Here is a 20,234-nt window from a genome sequence, read left to right as displayed (position 1 = left end):
ATCCCTGGGGCTGCCTTTTCTATTTTGGATCTGTGGCTGGGGCCCAACCCTGCCTGCCTCCTGGGCCAGGCAGGCATGTGACCAAGGCAGCCCAGTGAGCGGGGGAACTCAGGACTGCTGTCCAGGGGAATGACACCACTTGTTGCCCAGCAGCCAATTTCTAAGGAAATCAACCTATTTTCATGGGAAGTCACCCAGCTTAAGGGCAGGCCAGCAAACAGACACTAAAAAATTCTGTAAAACTATGGATGTGCTGGCAGCTTGAGTACTGGTGTAACCAAAATAAGAGCATGAGAGGAGGCAAATGTCCCTCAGGAGGAATTCTTACAGGGAGCCAGTTAGAAGGAGGCTGATGAGATATGAAAAAGGAGTTTGACAAATGAGTTCTGCTCCTCACTGCCGTCCTTTCTTTCCCCGCCCTGTTTTTTTGGCTCCTCCTTTTCTCTAACATGGAGCTGCCAACTCCAGCCCATCTATCTGTTTCTGATTAAGAAAGCTTCAAGCCATATAAGGCCCCTTCTGTTGCCTATGGTTTATGTTGGCTGGAGAGCGAGGTTGTTTTTGCGAAGTGTATTTCAAAGAAGTGGCAAGGACTTATGTGGGGCTGGGAGTGTGTGTGTGTGTGTGTTTATCCCTGTTCCCATCCACCAGGCTAATAAGTGGTGTGACCCCAGGGCTTCATACAAACGTATTTGCTGTAAAAAGTGGGCCTGTTTACTCACACAGTGTGCACCGGCTGTGCTACCAGCCACAGAGGCACCCTGTTTCTGGCATAGATTTGGAATCAGTCTCTGATCATTAGTCTAGAAACAATAGCCCCTTGGCTGTTGGGGAAAGTTGGTTTCCCTCTCTGGAGGAAGTTTGGTGAACCTGTTCCTCTGGGTTCTTGACCTTCAGCACTGCGCCTGCCCAGTGAGGCTGGGGAGCAGTTTCTCTGGCAGCAGCCCTCCAACCTCATCTTCACCTCCCTTTCTTGCTGCCTCTTGAGTCAGCCAAGCTTGTTCCTGCTTTAGGGCTTTGGCACGTGTTCTCCCTGCCTGGAACTTTCTCCCCCTCTCCTTTCCCTGTCCTCCCAGACCTTGGCATGGCTGCCGCTTACTGTTCCAGCTCTGCTGCCACCTCTTTGGAGGGGCATTCCCTAACTGTTCTGTCTAAAGCTTCCCCTCTCCCACATGCACTTTATCCAGCTTTTCTCCACCTTGGTTCTTCGTCTAAACCGCAGAACATGGAAGATGGCCGAGTGACTGTTTCTCAACTCTCCCAACTAGTACAGTACTGGATGCCCAGGGGTATAGTTAATTCATCATGTACAAGGGATGCCTAGGGCTCAGTTCTCAGAAGCGGTTGAGAGGCTGCAGGTTTATTACATTTGCTTGCTGCATCTTTGTAGTATCTTGCCATCTGAAATGTGACTCCCTACCTACTCCTCCCTCCACCTTTGCTTCCTGAGGGCTCTAGCATCTTCAGCAGAACCTGGCTCACATTGGGTATACAGATCTTTATGAAATGACTAGGCCCACGGGGTCCTGTTACCTGATGCTGGCTAGGCCTCAATGGTGTGGGAACCAGATGCCTCGCTCCGAAGGGTCTATTAATAAGCATATTCTCTTTGTGATTATTACTGTTGTCAGCAGGGCAGTTGTGGGGGGGAGGGTGTCTCTGATGCAAAATTAGCATCAGTTATTATGGGAAGTAAAGCATTATAAATTTATACACAGATGAGATGACATACATATTTATTATGATGGTTAAAGAAACATAAAAGCTGTATGGTAATAGAACATCCATTGCTACTTAATACTTAAGAATATATTAATTTTCTATGAAAATATTGCTTGTAGGAAGTTTTGACTTTTGACTATTCACAGGTTTGAAAGAACAGCCATTTGCCCTGAGTGCTCTCCCTCCTGTCCTGTTCTCTTCTAGAGGCAGCTGCTTTCATCTAGTTGTCCTCCCTATCTCTGTATTTCTATATAGTATACTTCTCCCTTCCTTTCTATCTTTTCTTCCTTTTTATTTATCTGATTTGTTTTTCTACTCTGAAAGGTAAGGACTTGGCTCATTCCTACATTTTTTCTTTTTTCTTTTTTTTTTTAATTGCTTAAAGCATTACAAAGGGTATTACATATGTGTCCTTTTTTTCCCCCCCCGCCCTTGACAATCCCCTGGCCACCCCTACCCCCCAGTGTCTTATGTCCATTGGTTATGCTTATATGCATGCATATAAGTCCTTCGGTTGATCTCTTACCCCCCTCCCTCCTGCCCCCTAACCCTCCCCGGCCTTCCCACTGCAGTTTGACAATCTGTTTGAGGCAGCTCTGCCTCTGTATCTATTATTGTTCAAAAGTTTATAATGGTCTCTATTATCCATGAATGAGTGAGATCATGTGGTATTTTTCCTTCATTGACTGGCTGAAGGCATAATGCTTCACTTAGCATAATGCTCTCCAGTTCCATCCATGCAGTTGCAAATGGTAAGAGTTCCTTCTTTTTTACAGCAGCATAGTATTCCATCGTGTAGATGTACCACAGTTTTCTAATCCATTCATCTACTGATGGGCACTTAGGCTGTTTCCAGACCTTAGCTATGGTGAATTGTGCTGCTATGCATTTTTTCTTCCTTCATCCTCAGTATAGAGGTAGTATGCATTGTTATGATATAAATACTGCTTATACAGTAGCTGAAAAGTTCTTAGTTTTCCATGTTTCCTTTCTTGCCATCCTCTTCCCTCTCCTCTCCTAACTTACTTTGTTTAGCTTTGTTTTCTGTGTCTCTCGCATTAGTTCTCTGACTCTTCCCTGCGCCCTAGCCATTGCTGTCAAGCTCCTCTCATTTGCTTAAACATACCAGGTACTAGCGTTCCATATTGCTCCTGGGATGTACCCCTGTCCCTGGCTCTGCTTCCCCTTCATCCTGGAAATTCCTTCTCCCTTTCTCTTGTGTTGCTTCCTGGATCTGTGCCTACCCCTCCCTTTTGTGATTCCTTTTGAAGTTACGTGTCATCTTTATTAGCTTTTCTTGATTTACTCGTTTTTGTGGAGCCTATCTTCTAGTAGCTTGCTGAGAAAGTGTACTGGTTCATACACAAGGACAAACCCCTTTGTAGGCTTGGGTTGAGGTGTGGCCAGAGACAGGAGGGTTGCTAGAAAGTTGGCAAGAACAACTAGGTCCTCATAACCCTTCTGGCATGCCAGTAGATCTGGCTTTATTTTATGGAATAGTTTAAATGAGAAGGGATGTGGATTTGGGCAGCAGGTAGTGGTGAAAATGGGTATTGAATGAAAGTCTGCATATTGAATGGGCCAACCAAATCTCCCTTGACTTCCATTTGAGCTGCTTCCCTCCCATCTCCCACCCCAGGGCATTGTTAGAACATCCTAATCTGGAGAAACTGGCAGCCTGGTTCATGTTTGTTCCCCACCCTGACCAGGACACTTGCCTGACTCTTGGACCAAACTTGTCAGTTGGTCAGTGGCAGTAATAGGCCTACCAGAGAAGTCATTGGTGTTTTCGGCCCCAAGAGGACTTGTAAGTGCCTCGAAAGTAGTGTGTTTGTTTGACTCATTTCTGTGTCCCACTGTGCTTTGTACCCTGTAGGTACCAATACATATTTGGTGAATAGAAATTCCTTATGCCTTTATGTGATCTCTGAGTTGGTTATAGGGCACTGTTTGCCATTTGTAAAAGCAGTGTCTATCTCTTTGCTTTGTCCCCTGAGATGGTGCTATGAAAGGTTTTTGCCTCACACCATCTTTTCTGATTCCTTTTGAAGTCACATGTCATCTTTATTAGCTTTTAGATAAGCTTATTGTCTGATCAGAATGTCATACCTTTTGGGTAGTCTTGTGTAGTGCTCTGTGGTCATGGGCAGGAACTCTGTGTACCCAGAACACTGGTGGCACCTGCTTTATCACCATAGTAAAAAAATCTTAAACCATTTGCCTAGCCCCCAAATGAAGTAATGGAAAGACCTTTGTAGGAGGTGCCGATTTTTTTCCCTTTATCATTTGAAGCCTAATGAGACTGGACCTGCCATGAGTGGTCAGCAGAGAATGAGAGAGGCTGGGTAGTTCACCTTTGTGTGGTTTCCTCTTTAACCAACCTTTCCAAACTGGGAGTTTAATTTTTAATTGAACTGGAGGAGGAAGAGCTCTTAATTGGAGACTATGTTCAGAGATGGGATTTTTCACTTTTGACTCTACTTACTTGGAATTCTTGGTACCAGGCTCTGGTTTCCATTTTGGTTGGAAAAGGCTTTATTAAGTAGGCCTGCCCATCCAGACATTGTTGTGTGAAGCCTCCAGTCTCTTGGAGAACAGGCTGTGGAGTGTTCTGTGATCCAGAACCGGGAGGGTGGCTGACCGGGCTACTCTGTGGGGCCATCACAATGAAGGGTGTGGGGAACAGCCCTGGGCAGGAGGACCTCACAGCCCCACTGTGAGCTAATTTGGAATCTTTAGGGCGCCAACATGAATCACAGCTCACTCACGCACCCTAAGGATGAAGGTAACAACCCTGTGAACACCGAGACTGGGCTGAGACCAACACAACTGAGGCATGGCTCCAGCACTCTGATTCCTGGGCCCCCAGCCATGCTGCTGAGGGTGAGTGACCCAGCTTGCCATCGTTCCCCACCCTCAGCGGCAGGACCAAACATTGTCCAGCAAGGTAGGCACTAGCTTTCTCAGCATTTATGCAGCTCTTGTGTTTCCTTCAGGTCTTCTGGGAACATCCTCTAGCACTGTGCTGTCCACTAGGTAGCACCAGTCATATATAGCTATTTAAAGTAAATTGACACTAAATATAATTTAAAATTCAGTTCCTCAGTCACACTGGTCACATTTCAAGTGCTCAGTAGCTCCCTGTGACTAAGTGGCTGCCAATATTGGACTTCAGTTGCCACTTGGGGATTATCCAGGCCTTTGCCTCTTGTGACCTGCTCTGCTTTGGCCATGTCGCAACTGCCCATTGCGTTGACAGTAAAGGTCAGACTCCCTTCGTCTGGCCCCTGGCCAGCTCTTCAGCCTCTCCTCCCAGGACTTGTTCTGCTCTCACTCCCAAAGATACATTGGGTTTAGAACCTTAATTGATGTCATTAACCTACCATTGCAACCTAAGGGAATTCTGGCCTTTGAGACAACCTTCCTTGGGTCCTCTTTGCCTGTTTCTGAAACCGGGCTCTGCATGGTGCTGATATGTGTGTATGTGTGAGCGAGACACTGGCTCTTCCATCTGGATTGTGAGTTTCTGGTGGACAGAAGCTTTTTCTTGCTGAAACTTAAACACATTTGAATGTATGTGCATATCCTCAACCTGATGAGAAATTGGGTTAATGCAACCCAAAAGGCACTCTTGTCTTTCTCCAGCAAACTTGAGGGTTGCAAGTGAGGGGCATGGTATTAGGGAAGGGGGGTGGGGGATGGAGGAGCCTTGGCCTGGTCCACAGCCTGGTGTTACTCTCCCAGTGCAGTGGCAGCAAGTGCTGGGCTTTAGGTTCTGGATCATTCCCTGTCCTTAGAAGACCCCCTTCCAGGGGAAAAGTGCCTACCCCCCTTGGCAAGAAGTTCTCAGGAGATGGAGTGTCTTGAGCTTCCTTCTGTTGGTGAACACATAACCCTGAAATAATGGAAGAAATGTTCAAATTTCAACCAGACGGGGTTGACAAAAGCAGGTTTACACTTGTATGTAAAACACAGAACTTATTCTTGTATTATTATTTGTTTATTATTGTATTATTTTCCATGTAAGCCTGCCTTTGCCCACCCCTGTGTAAAAGTCCATTCAGAACACAGAGTGGATGTAACTTCACTGACCAGGCCCAAGCCCAGACTGGACTTATGAGACTCTTGGCACCTAGGCTCTTATTTTTATGATGGACTTTCTCATTGATTAATTACATGCAGCTCTTTTTCCACAAAAACTGCAGACAAATAGGCTGACTCACTGGGACCAACACTCTTTGTACCATTCCCAGAGATTTGTTTTCTTGTTTAGCAGAAGGCCCTAGATTGCAATGCCCCAGCTGGTCTTCGGGGTTGGGAGTGAAGCAATTACTTCTCCAGAGGTAAGCTGTTTTGAGAAGCTGCAGGTTCCTCTGGGAGAAAGACGGAATCCTTTCAGAACCTGGAGTGAGTAGGTGGGCACTAAGGTCTTATGGGGCTGTGACACACGTGCCTGTCCACAGCTCTGTGTGACCACTGGGCAGCTAGCCAGCGTGCATCTATTTACGGGTAAATGGACCTGCTAAAAATAAGCAGGCAGCTATTTCATTCCAACAGATTCAAACTAGCCAAGTCTCCTCCCCATCAACCCTAAGCCAGGGCTCTGCATCCTTTTTCCTGATGGGGGTGGGTGGTGGGGGTGGGTGGGAGGTGCAATCCTGCCTGAGAGGCCTGGGCCTCTGGAGTGGGGGAGGGAAGCAGCCACCTTCATTCAGTTTACTTGCGAGTGTGAAGGCTTTTAGATCCTCACTATTAAATGCCACTTACATTTTTGAGAGGTACACGTTTAAAAAAGCGAGAGGGCAGAGAGAGCAACTCAAGAGTCTGTTTGGGAAGGAAGGCACCAGAGAGCCTTGTTAGGCTGAAACGTGTGCGTGCACATGGGGCAGCTCGCTCTGAGAATTCAGGAAAGGTTGGTACATCCTGCGCCACAAGTCCAGGGCTCTGTGTTCACATAAATCAGGGAAAATGGCACCTTACCAATTCACAGAAGTCTGTTCGAGTGAGGTGAGCTTGGCTAGTGTAGGACTCTAGGAACTGAGGACTAAGGAAGTGAGGGACTTTATTTGACGGGCAGGAAGTGGGGCTTCAGTCACCAGGAACTCCCTGTGAGGTGCCTTCAGCGAAACCCAGCTAAGCTCTCACATCACCTTTGGGTGGTATGGGCTGCTTATTCCAGGGGCTCTTGGCTCTGTGTTTGGTGGAGAAGCTCATATGTAACCACCATCCCCTGGTGGCAAGGGAAAAATAAACCATTTCACCCCCTCTTGGACCTCTTACCTCTTATCTCAAGTGCCCGGAGCACTTCAGTTCCACTCCAAGGCAGTTTCTGTCCCTGGAGGCAGTTGTGGAGAGGAGGGCTTTGCCTGAAAGAATAGTGGCCACTGGCTCCTCAGCAGAGAGAAGGTCTCTCAGCTCTAGTCCAGCATGTGAATTGTGGGCACTGGGGACCCAGGTAGGACCTCGTCAGGCATCTGTGGGTTGGGCAACATGCCACTAGGGTAGTGGTATTAAATGCTTTCTAGGAGTCCCTCCTGGCACAACAACAGGGGTGTCTGGCTTGGAAATGGTATAGAAAGTTTCCTAAGCTGTAATTAGCAGAGTAGCTACAGCTGCCTGTTTGCAGGGGGGCTGTAGATGGTAGGTCTGGGGGTTTAGAGCCTCAGTCTCTGGGAACAAGCTGGGCAGGGAGGATTAGGTGGGTGAGTGGTAGCGGTGTCTCTGTGAGCTACAGAGCAGCAGGCAGGAAGTATGTATAGTGGCCCCAGGCCGCTGGGTCTGTGTTGAGCATGAACTAGGACTGGGAGCAGAACATGTGAAGTTGGGGGAAGTCAGTGACATGGCAGGCCAGGGTCTGGGATGTGGTATGGATCTCCTGGGATTCAGGACCAAAGCCAGGCTGTAATGTATGTATGCCTTACAGCCAGTTTCTTCAATCTCCAGTGGTGGGGTGGGATCAACTGCTGGACCCCTTGGTTCAACTTTTAGTTCCAATGTGTGTGTGTGTGTGCGTGGGGTATCCCAGTGTTTTGAGAGGCAGTTTATGTCTTGTATAACAACTATCCCCCTTATACACACTACACCCCCAATTTGAGTTTATGGCCTTGGGCCCTTCCTGTGTAAAATGGGAGACTGCCACCTATGGGTTGTTAGGAAGAAAAAGAATCCTATGTCTTGTCTCCCCCTTTCCATTTAATCTTTTTCTTGAGATCAGAGAATTGCTAGAATACTATGGGACTCATAACTATACACCCTGCTGAAATAGGATTGTCTAGTTAATAAGGAATCAGATATTTAAATTTACTGACAAGAAGAAAACCTGAGTTCAGGCCCCAGCCCCACTTCCTGTTGCATGTGACCTGTTGGGTGGGACTTAATTTCCTGACAATAGGCTATGTCTCCTGTATACTATTTTTTTTCCTGAGAGCACTCTTCCCCCATAGCCTCTTTTCCTTCTCAAATGTTATTTATTTTTATATGAACAATGTTGGACACAAAGCAAATATCCCATAATCTAACACTTTTTTGGGTGTGTGCAAGTTGTTACAAAACAGTTATTTTCCAACTTGACTGCACATTGGAGTCACCTCAGTTAACAAAGTTGGTGCCTGCATCTTTCCCTCAGAGATTCTGATTTAATTGATTTGGGTGCCATCTTGGGATTTTAAAAGCATCCCAAGTGGTGCTAACGGGCAGCCAAATTGGAGAACCACTGAGAAAGAAATTATAAAAAAGCTCTCTTCCCAAAAAGAAGGAAGATTGCCCTGACCGGTTTGGCTCAGTGGATGGAGCGTCAGCCTGCGGACTTAGGGGTCCCAGGTTCAATTCCGGTCAGGGGCATGTGCCTTGGTTGCGGGCACATCCCCAGTGGGGAGTGTGCAGGAGGCAGCTGATCGATGTTTCTAACTCTCTATCCCTCTCCCTTCCTCTCTGTAAAAAATCAATAAAATATATTAAAAAAAAAAAAAGGAAGACTATCCATTTTCAATAGGATCCCAGTTTTTTTCATGGGATGATTATATGGACACAGACCTCATGCGCACATGGTGGTCTACAGCTTTTATTTTTGGCATCACAGCAGTTTTTCTAAGTCAGTACATAAAGTCAGCTTCCTTCTCTAGCAATGATTTGTCCCTAGATTCTACAATATATTTAGCAGTTATTTCTATGAGTTTTGTTTCAAATGATACTTCAGTGAATATTCTTATATATAGACTTCTGCCTATGCAGAGTTATTTTTTATTTTTGTTTTTAAAGAAAAGATTCCAGGTGTGGGAATTTGGGGGTCATAGAGTATGGTCATAAAATTTTAAGAGCAGTACAAACTTCCCCTTTTCTTGGCCCATAAAATGTCTTATCCCCACAGATCCATTAATTAGTGGATCCTGGATTTAATGTGGAGTAGAACCTGAGTTCCATTCCCTTAACTGTATAACCTTGAGTTCTTTAAATCTTTAAGATGGTAATATATTCCAAACCAGGCGGTTGAAAATTAGGTGATGCAAGAGAAGTATCTAGTGAGGTTTCTCATTTGAATCTTAAGCTGTTAGACAGCATTATTGAAGCTTTCCACCTGGAGGGTATAATGCAGAGCCTTCTGAGCCCGGGCTGCTGCTTAGGTTTGCTTTGTATTTTCCAGTCTCATTGCTTCATCTTCAAATATCAGCAGGAAGGTTTATCATTAAAGATGAGGGACTTTCTGGAGGTGACCTGCCCACCCCTATCATTTAGAGAAGCACTTTTCCTAGCACCTTCACAAACGTGCTTGTAAATCTTCTTGGAGGCTTGTTATGCAGCTTGCAGTACAGCAGGTCTGGAGAGGGACTGAGATACTATATTTCCAGCAGGTTCCCTGGTTATGCTCAATGCTTCTGGTCCACAGACTGTGCTCTGAGATGCAAAGTCCTGGAGCAGTGTTTCCTGCCTCTGCTGATCATCAGGCTCACTCGGGGAGCTGTATGTTCTGCTTTTGCCAGAAAACATTTAGATAAGTAGATACAACCAGTAAGAGTTGGTAAAGCATTTACAATTAAGCACAAATCCAAATTAAGGTGTAATTCACCATATCAATGAAGGATTGGAGGTTTTAAGAAGACTTACAATTTCTCCATACAAAATAAAATTTGTTGGCATGGTAGGCACTGAATACAAGCGTTCTCAATAAGTCTGTTACCTACCTCTAATGAGAGCTCACCCTGCTCTGCAAAGCACTTACTATACCTCTAAACTAATCCTCATACCTGTCATCTTCTGCTGCTTTCTTCTAGGGCATGATCATTTCTCCTTTCCTGGCTCTAACTGACCTAGGTCTCCATGTTCCTTTTGTTCCATATACCGTTTCTCCTACTCCCCAAATCACCTGCAAACACAGTTTGGTATGTCTGCCTTTTTTTTTTTTTAATATATTTTATTGATTTTTTTACAGAAAAGAGGGAGAGGGATAGAGAGTTAGAAACATCGACGAGAGAGATCGATCAGCTGCCTCCCGCACGCCCCCCACTGGGGATGTGCCCGAAACCAGGGTACATGCCCTTGACCGGAATCGAACCCGGGACCCTTGAGTCCGCAGGCCGACGCTCTATCCACTGAGCCAAACCGGTTCGGCGGTATGTCTGCCTTTTACACCTATGCTGGTTCTACAGGATAAAGCCAAGACCCTGCAGTAAAGTCCCAGGACTTGACTCTCCAAGCATGACCTGTGTCTCTATGCCACTGTGTGTATTTGCTGGTCCCTTTCCCTGGAGCATCTCCCTATCCTTTTTGAGCTCTTATTCATCCTTTGTTCTGGCTGTCTCTGCTATATAACTAATGTTTCATTGACTCATGGTTATGTGAGCGAGATATATACATGTGGATTCCATGGCTGTTGAGAAATGCTCCTATGCCATCTAAATAGATATCTGGGAGTTTAGTGAACTAAAACACTAAACATAACTAGCTCCTTGGGGAAACATAGGGAGAATTTGGCATTTAGAAGTGATGAAGGAAGGGACTTATTCAGGAGAAGGCTTAGCTTGTTTCAGGGGAGTGTGTGTGAATGAGGGAGCAGAAGGGGGTGTCTCTTCTTGCTCACCCACCTCCAATGGCTCACCCAGAGTCATGGTGTGAAGGGATGGTGATCCCTTCAGGGGCAGGGAAAGGGAGAGCCAACAGCTCTGCTGTCCCCTGCCTATTCTTTCCTGTGCAGTCACATCAGGAATCTCTTACCAGGCTCTCATGGCATCTCTTTCTCATTCTGTTTCCAGGTGTAACTACTACAAGCCTCCAGGATGGCCATTCAATTCCGTTCGCTTTTCCCTTTGGCATTGCCTGGAATGCTAGCACTCCTTGGCTGGTGGTGGTTTTTCTCTCGTAAAAAAGAGCACGTCAGCAGCCATGATAAACAGGTGGAGGCTAATGCTGTGGAGCTGAGGGCCGGCCCTGCCATCGAGGAACTGGCCCCTGTGGAAAATGCCTGTCGTGCAGTAGTGTCCACACCCCCCAGTGTCACACAACCAGCAGAAGAGGAGCTGGCCACTGTGTACAAACCTCCCACAGAACCCCCGGCCTTGCTGCGGTCACATCCAGCCTGTCGTAGATCAGAGTCCTCAGGCAGCCTGTCTAACCCCACAGACACGAGAGTTCGACCAGGAACATGCAGAGATGATAGTGCAAGGGTGGAACCAGCCCAGATGGGTGATGAAGCCAAGCCTGTTCCTCTAGAGTGTGCTCTTCCGTCCCCAAAGGCTGTTCGGTTCCCCCACGAAGCCACTGAGGTGTGCAGGCGCGAGGCAGGGTGGGGCCAGCAAGGCCAGCCTGCAGCTCCCACAGAGAAGCATGGCCCTGGGGAGAAGGCGAGAGAGATGGGGGCTGAAGGCACTGGCGACGCAGTGTTGGGAGAAAGTGGGCTAGAAGAAGGTGTGTTGTCCCTGGAGCATGGCTCTGCATTACAGAGCATCAAGGCGCCCAGCATGACTCCCTTGGGAGGAGGGGGAGAGGAAAGGAAGAGCAGCCCACCTCAGGTGGAGGGGGACACAGCAGGGAAGTTGATGACTAGCTTTAATGAATTGGCTCATGTGGAGCAGGCCAAGGATGATGAAACAGTGGCACCCTGTGTCCAAGGTGGCCGAGCCTGGGATGGAAAATTGAGCAAAGAGGAGTCCTTGGATAAAAATGAGGAGATTGAGCAGGCTGCCTACCAGATCATCTCCAAAGTGATATTGGATGCAACTGAAGAAGTGCTGGCCACCACTGTGGGCAAGATGGCAGGTTGCATGTATCAGGCCTCAGCCGGTCAGCTCCAAGGGCAGAAGGAGGAGAGATGTGCCCAAATCTGCCAGAAAACTGCCCTCAGGCAAGATGCCTTGGAGCCCACTCAGGCCACAGTAGAGGCGGGCACAGCAAAGGCAGTCTTGGACCCATTGGAGTCAGCTTTGGACCCGTCGAAGTCAGCCTTGGGCCCGTCGGATGCTGCGCTCCCCTTGCCAGGCCTGCCAGCAGAGGACCTGCTACCACCACCAAAGACCTATGTGAGCTGCCTGACCAGCCCTCTGTCCAGCCCCACCAAGGACACGAAGCCAAAGAACTCTGTGCACCACATCTCCCTGGCCCCCTGCCCACCACCAGCCGCCCCCCTTGGAGAGTCGCTGGACAACACAAGCGTCCTGGTGGAAGATGCTGGCTGTGTCACCTGCATGTCTGACAATAGCCAGGGTGTCCCTTCAGAATCCTCCTCTGGGCAGTGCTCAGATTCCGTCAGCACTTCAGGGCTCGAAGACTCTTGTACAGAGACCAACTCAAGCCCTAGGGACAATGCTACCACCTCACCACTGCCACAAAGTACTGTGCCCTTCAGCAATGGGGTGCTGAAGGAGGAGTTGTCAGACTTGGGGACTGAGGATGGATGGACCATGGATGCAGAAGCAGATCATTCGGGAGGTAGGAGGGTCTTGGGCGTTCCTCACTCAGAGAACGGGGGTCTCCCTTTATGTAGCAGGAAAGGCTGCCTCTCTCTGCTACTTCTGTGTCCCAATCGGCGTGCAGAAAGTCAGGGCATAGTGGAGAGCTGGTGGGTAACTGAAAATTTAGGCTGCCTTAAACCCAAAGCCATGGGAGTTGTAACTTGTTTTGGCAGCCAGTGACCCTCCCTAGCCCATCTGACAAAATCAGATCAAAGTTGGGTTGGGTTCACCGATTAACCTAATTGTGCCTCTTTTTCTCTTTTAAACCCTAACCTGTTAATTTTTTTTTTTTTTAATGGAGAGAGGCCTCCTTAGCTTTAATTCTCTTGAGTACCGAGAGTAGGTGTGAGTTTTTTTTTAATGGTTTATTTCCTTTTAACCATGTGCTTGCTCCCATGTCTTCACCTGCTTTCCTTCTCCAGAAGCTCTTTCCTGGTAAGTGCCCAGAGACTGGCCCCAGCTTTGCATACTTGTGGGAGGCTCGCGCTCTGCTGCGTGTTGCTGTCACCCTTTGCAGAGCGCCTCAGCCATTTTCTTTCTGTGCAGCTGCAGGTCCACCCCCAGGAAAGAAGGGCACTTGGGTAACGAAGTGCCCACTGGGTTTTTCAAGTGCTGACCCCAGCGTAGACAGTTCAGATCGCTAACTTCCAGGTCAGCAGCTCCTGACCCTGTTTTTGCAGCTACCCTGGGGCATTTTCATTGATCTCTTGGGAAGAGGCATTCCCCTCCGGGTCTCTGACTGGCTTGCCCCGGAACCTTTTCCTATCGTTTCACCTTGAGGCAGGTTGGGACTCTTTCTTGGGAATTCAGTACTTTGAGCAGCTGCTGGTGTGTACCACACATTACATTTTACCACCTCTAAGGTGCTATTGCTTATGACACTATTGTTTTTTGTGTACCTTGGGAAGAAAAAAAAATGCTGCCTATCATGAATATAGTAGGCCAGAGACTGGGTGAAAAATCTTAAGAATAAAGGGGTTTCCCTTTGCCTCTTGCCCCTCAGGTTAACAAGCCCTCTGGCCTTGTCATTGCCAATTCTAGATTGATAGTAGCTATGCAGAAGGCTTCCAAGTTTAGGCCTCGCGGAAGAGGAGGCTGTGACTGAGCATGGTGATGTGGGGGACGTTGGGGATGGTAGATAGAAGCCTGGTAGTGCCAATCACTGAGCACTCAGTTGTGCCAAGTACCAGGCTGTGTCTTACCGACCCACCTCCATTCTCATGGTAGCTCTGCCTTGTGCGTGAGAAAGCTGGAAGATGGCCTTTGAGTGAAGCCTGTTGAATCTTGGCGTGGTCCGAGCCACCTCTGAGTGTCATCGGGGTGGAAGGTATCATCCAGTCCTGCTCTGTCGGATAGTGGCTGGGGCTGGCATTATTAGAAGGGTATGGACTGACTGTGACCAGTTGTTCTTGGGGGATGCCTGCATCTAATATCTGGCTCCAGGGACCATGTGGACCTGTTGGCCCATCACCTCCCCCAACAGGTGATGTTAAGGGATGAGGTCACTTTGATGGTGATTTAGCTGGGAGTGAATCTCCTAAGCTTTACTCCTTTGCATCCAGATAGCACATGGGATTATGCCCAGGGTCTGGAGAAACCAGTGCAAGATAACCTAATTAGTAGAATCTCAGGAGTCCTCTATTTCTGGCAATCGAGTTATCCATATTTAAATGAGAGCCACTTAAGTGGGTTTGGCCCTCTGTTTTTCTTTGATGGCCCCCTTGGCACACTCTTGGTCAGGAGTGGAGCAGCCCAAGTCAATGCTAGGCTCCTGCTGCCCACCCTGTCCTCTTGGGAGTGAGCTTTAGCTCAGTATTTGGACCAGGGCATTAGAGACCCACCATGGGCTCAGAAGAGCATTCAGAGTTGCACAAGTCGGGCCTAAGCAGGGGAAAAGGAGGGCCTCATTCCTGTGTCCACTTTTGGCAGGGCCCTGATCGAGAATAAGAATGGAGTCCTTGGACGTACCAGTGACGGGACTTTTTCTAGCTCTACTTGGCTGAAGGCCACTGACTGTGAGCCTAGGCCAGGGGCCTTGGGACCTAGGGACTCTTGGTCTGAGGGGCTGGCATTGGCAGAGGGTGTGGACTGGCTGTGACCAGTTGGTCTCAGGGGAGACCTACATCTAATATCTGGCTCCTGGGAGCATGTGAACCTGTTGGCCCCTCCCCTCCCCCACACTCAGAACTCCCCTTTCCTGGGCCAGTTCTTTCTTCCCAGTTCACCACTTGTCTGCTCCAGCAGCTGTGGCTGGGTGTGGCTGCCAATTAAGCAAGTTGGACTGTAAATGACAAGCTAAAATTAGTTGTATCTACACCCCCAGCCCTCCTTTCATTGGGGTTGTTCTGAGCCTTCTAGACTTCCAGTTGACAGTCACCTGCCAAGCTAGAGGAGGGGGCGGGGGGTGGGGGCCTCGGGCCTCCCAGGAATGTGAGTTTGGGAGTTGTGCATTATTAATTGCTCTGAGCTGGTGTCTGGGTGTCTGTGCATGCTGCTTCCTCCCCTGCAGGCTCGGACGGGAACAGCATGGATTCAGTGGACGGCTGCTGTGGGCTCAGGAAAACTGACGGTTTCCAGAATGCCCAGGGAGGCTCCAATCCTAAGAAGGTCGACCTCATCATCTGGGAGATTGAGGTGCCAAAGGTAAGGGCTGCAAGCTAAAAGTTCCCCTGGGCCCAGGTTCATTGGGCTTGGGGGTGGGGTTTAGGGGAGGGACAGTCAACCTGGAGTGGCTGCTCCCTCTTGAGCCCAAGGCTGTGGGGAAAGGGAATGCTCTACTTTGCCAAGGTTCAAAGAACTTCCTGCAAAATGGAATTTCTCCAGCTGCCTTGGAAGTGTCCTATTCTTGTCCTCTTATAACTCCAGGCCTCTGGTTTTTTGTGTGTCCTCTTATAACTCCCGGGCCTCCGATCTGCTTGGAGATGCTAGCAAAACCAGATAGATGACACGGGCCAGCAAGGAGTCCCTCACTGTGCTCTGCCCAAGCTCTCCAATGCAAAATATTTTATAATTGAGCACAGCATAAATCCATATTTTAGAAAACTTGAGAAGTATAGAAATGTATAAAGAAAATAAAAATCAGCTCTAATCCTACCCCCGAGAGTGACTGGGAAGGCTTATTTCCTTCTCGTCTGTGGTTTTTAAACACAACTGAGATTATGTTGCTTTAATTAATGCTTTTAAATATTTAACAATTTAATTTTCCTGTGCTTCTCTTTGAAAATGTAATTTTAACTGCATTATTCATTGTGTGAATGTCAAGTTACTTCACTACTCCCCAATTCCGGGGTGCTTAAGTAGTTTCTAGCTTCTTGCTATTCTGACTTAAAACTTATTAGCTTGGTCTTGATGGTTGTCTCTGGGGCTCAGAAATAATTGGCCCACTTCATTCTCCGGGGGCATTTAGCTTCCTGCTGTGTGAAGACTTTGCTGGCTTTGAACTCAGGGTCAGGCAGGCAGCTCGGGCTCATGGTACTGGCTCTCTCAGTTTTTTGCTCCCCCAGTGATCCTGATAACCAACATGACCTCTTCTCCTTTATTGGCTGCAAAGGACATACCCAAGCAGCTCTGGGCGCTGAGGGACCAGGCCCCTAGGAGCTTCATGGGGGTGGGGTCGTTTGGGAGTGATTCAGAGCTTCTTATGTCATGGCTAAGTTTGGCTGCTTCTCTCTGCCTTGAAGTCTGGTGTGCTGGGCATTCTGTGAGCTATGGGCTCTGAAGGCACCAGCCTGCTGTTAATTGGCAGCAGGAGCCCAAAGGTTCTTTCTTAGACCTTTATTTTCAAATCGAGACTCTATCTTTGGTCCTGAGTAGACTTGAGGAGGTAGAAGAGTTGTAAATCCACCCTTGTGCTGAAACATCTCATAATCTGGATCTGGGAGAAGAAAATGCTGCCTTTGCAGCTTTCTGGATTCAGACCACGTTGTCGGGGATGAAATGGGAACTTCTGAGTCCTGGAGCCAGACTTGCAGTGCAGCTGCTTAGTAGCTGTGTGATGTTGGGTGAGTTACTTAGCCTCTCTGGGCTTGTTTTCCTCATCTGTAAAATGGAGATTAAAAAGGTATTCATTTCATAGGTATTGTGAGTAAATGCAAGTGCTTAGAATAGTGCCAAGGAAAGGAGTGCTGACATGTTAACAGATGATAATATGTTTGAGTTTGACCTTGTGAAAAACAAAGGTAGGTCTTTGGGAGTGGTTTTGGAAGAATTGGTTTCCCATTAACTAACTCTTTTTCTCAGCACTTAGTCGGTCGGCTAATTGGCAAGCAGGGGCGGTATGTGAGTTTTCTGAAGCAAACATCTGGTGCCAAGATCTACATCTCCGCCCTGCCTTACACCCAGAATGTCCAGATCTGCCATATAGAAGGTCAGTGGGTTTCAAGCCTCTTTAGATGCCTTTCTTTCTAAGGCAAAATTTAACATCTTAAAGGCGCACTTGAACTCTAGAAGTCCTGTGGAATGGGGTGTGGTTTTGTTCTGTTTGTCTTACCTGCTGTGACTCCTCCTCCCTCCTTCTCTTAGGTTCTCAGCATCATGTAGACAAGGCGCTGAACTTGATTGGGAAGAAGTTCAAGGAACTGAACCTCACCAATATCTACGCTCCCCCACTGCCTTCACTGGCACTGCCTTCTCTTCCAATGACTTCCTGGGTGAGCATGCTCCTGGGGGACCAGGACTTCTTGCATCCCTTTCCCCCAACAAGAAACTCCCAAGACCATGGCCAAGAGCTCATTGATGCCTCTGCCCTCTCGCCTTCATTGGTCAGTTCAGCTTCTAGCCTGTGTCCTCTGGGGAAGGCTCAGGAGCTGGAGTGCCTCTTAGTCCCTGATTGGAAGGACCACTCTCCCCTGGCTCTGCCACCTGGGCACCCTATATGTTCAAGGCATTTGCCTAGAAAGGACTGTAGTCCACCTAGGAGATTAGGCGGGTCCAGGCTGGTGTGGAACTCCTTGAAGCTGGAGCAGTGTCTGGATGAGGCCCCTGCTGTGGGCTCAAATGGGCTTTCCCTTAGTTAAGGCAAATCTAGTGGTTGCCCTGATGAAGGATTCCCTTCCCCATCCCGCTTCCCAGGAGGTACCTAGAGTATAAAGGAGAAGCAGTAACCCCCGCCAGGCCCAGGAAGCCATGTGGCTCTTCGGAGGTTGCCCTGAGAGTTGGGCAAGAGAAGGAGCTGACATCTCAGGGGTCCCTGTGTCCTGGGCAATTGCAGAGTCTCTGGGGCTTGTCACTCATGTCCTACAGTGTACCTCCCCATTTGGGCCTCATCTTACTGAGGCCACAGTCATGTGCCACCTAGTGACAGGGATGCATCCGAGAAAGGTGTGTTAGACGATTTTGTTGTTGGCGTGAACACAAGAGTTATAATCACACAAACCTAGATGGTACAGCCTACTACACTTGGGCTGTGCCAGACACCAGCATTGTATATAGTCTCTCACTGATCAGCACGTCATTATGATGCGTGCGGCTGGACTGCATTTCACACATGGGCTGAACATGCCTCAAGAAAATTGCCTGCCTGGCTTTTGTTTAGGACAATGGGCTTTTTGGTTCTGTATCTTGCCCCCACCCCCACCCCCACCCCCCAGAGACCCTTGTGCCTTGGGGGAAGGGATGCTGCCCCTTTCCTTTCCCGTGGATATTTGGGAGTGGGCTGAACCTCACTCCACCCTTCACTTCTGAATCAGTGTTTTCCTCAGGAGGCTTGGTCCCAGACCCACTCTTTATTTTTAGATAATTGAGTGGTTGGTGTGGCTTCCTTCCCTTGTTTTCTGTGTGGCTCAGTGGGCCTAGAGGGGTGGAGGCCAGGACTCTCAGCCAAGCCTCTTGTGCCACCTGAATGGAGGATGCACGTGATGGGCTGCTGTGCCCACAGCACCAGGATGGTTTCTGTAGCTTAGCATCAGGAAAGCTAGGATGTAAGGACAGTTCTTTCAGAGGCTAGTCTTGGCCTCTTCCAGGGCCTTTAAGGTGGGGCCTGGCCACGGAGCAACCCTACATTCCAAATCCCAGCGTAGGAATGAGTTGGGAGGATGTCTGTGGAGCCCAGAGAAGAGAAAATATGACTCTGACTGTTGCAGACTTTGACGGTGGACCCTTGCTGACAGAAAGGTAGAGTAGAAAGATGCTGTCAAACCATAAGCTGCTGGGGTCAGCTGTAGGCCCAGAGGAGCTAGCTGAGGGGCCTGAGGCCTGTCCACCTTGGCACCTTGCTCTCAATGGCTGCCTCATTCCCTTTGGCCTTCCTGGGGTCTTATAGACTCAAGAATGCTGGAGGTGGGGGATGGGGAGCTCTGGCCAATGAACCTTGGTCAGGTCAGTGGGAGGCCCAGCAGGACCCCACAGCCTGCTCCTGGGAGCCTCCCTGTCCAGCCTTGTGTGAGGTCGCCTCTAGTGGTTACTTATGGTACAGCAGGACAAGGGCCACAGTGGTGTCTAAGCACTCTGCATGTTAAAGTAGTTTTCCTCGAATCCCTGCCAGCTGGGTGCCATGTGCTTTGGGTTGCCATGCTCTTTTCAAAGAGGTGCCAGTTCAGAGACTTGTCAGGGCTTAACCCAAACACGAGAAGAGAAGGATTGCTGAAGTGCCTGCTACCCCTCCCCTCTCCACAGCTCATGCTCCCAGATGGCATCACTGTGGAAGTGATCGTGGTCAACCAGGTCAACGCGGGGCACCTGTTTGTGCAGCAGCACACGCACCCTACCTTCCATGCACTGCGCAGCCTGGACCAGCAAATGTACCTCTGCTACTCTCAGCCTGGAATCCCCACCTTGCCCACCCCGGTGGAAAGTAAGTGCTGCCCCGAAGGTCGGCAGGAGCCAGGCCAGGGAAGAGGTTTGGGGGTGGCCTGTTCTGCTCCTGGAATCCTTCATGGACCAGCATTCCTGACTTCTTGCTGTTGGCATGGAGTACTCTGAGCTGAGTTGCCTGGCTAGCACAAGCTGCTGTTTGTACTGGCTGACAGAGCCATGGTGTGGAGTGGAGTTTTTTGTTTTGTGTTTTTTGGTTTTTTTATTATTATATTTTTATTGATTTTTTACAGAGAGGAAGGGAGAGAGATAGAGAGCTAGAAACATCGATGAGAGAGAAACATCGATCAGCTGCCTCCTGCACATCTCCTACTGGGGATGTGCCCGCAACCCAGGTACATGCCCTTGACCGGAATCGAACCTGGGACCTTTCAGTCCGCAGGCCGACGCTCTATCCACTGAGCCAAACCGGTTTCGGCTGTTTTGTGTTTCTAAAAATGTATTTCTGTTGATTTCAGAGAGGAAGGTAGAGAGAGACAGAGATAGAAACATCAGTGATGAGAGAGAATTATTGATCAGCTGCCTTCTGCACTTCACACACTGGGGATTGAGCCCACAACTGGGGCATATGCCCTGACCGGGAATCGAACTGTGACCTCCTGGTTCATAGGTTGACACTCAATTACTGAGCCACACGGGCTAGGCTGTATTTTACTTTTTATTCCGGTTCATCTGTGTCTGTCTGAGGCCCCAGTTAAGTTTCAGAGCACATGGAAGTAGGTGAATGCTTTTGGTCTGGATGATGTTTGGATGGCACCCATG

At 48.6% G+C, this 20,234-nt stretch overlaps 1 protein-coding gene across 3 annotated transcripts in view; it reads left to right on the top strand.

Annotated features, from left to right (window-relative positions):
• Positions 1-20,234, top strand: part of AKAP1 (A-kinase anchoring protein 1) — a 31,444-nt gene that overhangs the window by 6,746 nt on the left and 4,464 nt on the right. For 2 of the 3 annotated variants that reach the window (XM_036340477.1, XM_036340479.1), the window contains exons 2-6: positions 10,968-12,639; positions 15,172-15,305; positions 16,902-17,028; positions 17,184-17,311; positions 19,275-19,452. In XM_036340477.1, the coding sequence (XP_036196370.1) occupies positions 10,992-12,639; positions 15,172-15,305; positions 16,902-17,028; positions 17,184-17,311; positions 19,275-19,452 (2,215 nt within the window). In that variant the 5' untranslated portion in view covers positions 10,968-10,991. Of the gene's footprint in view, positions 1-4,461; positions 4,670-10,967; positions 12,640-15,171; positions 15,306-16,901; positions 17,029-17,183; positions 17,312-19,274; positions 19,453-20,234 lie in introns of all 3 variants that reach the window. The other variant, XM_036340478.1, reaches the window with a different exon arrangement.

Source organism: Myotis myotis, unplaced genomic scaffold (assembly GCF_014108235.1).
Source record: "Myotis myotis isolate mMyoMyo1 unplaced genomic scaffold, mMyoMyo1.p scaffold_m19_p_17, whole genome shotgun sequence".
NCBI lineage: Eukaryota > Metazoa > Chordata > Mammalia > Chiroptera > Vespertilionidae > Myotis > Myotis myotis.
This window is presented reverse-complemented; position numbering and strand designations above follow the sequence as displayed.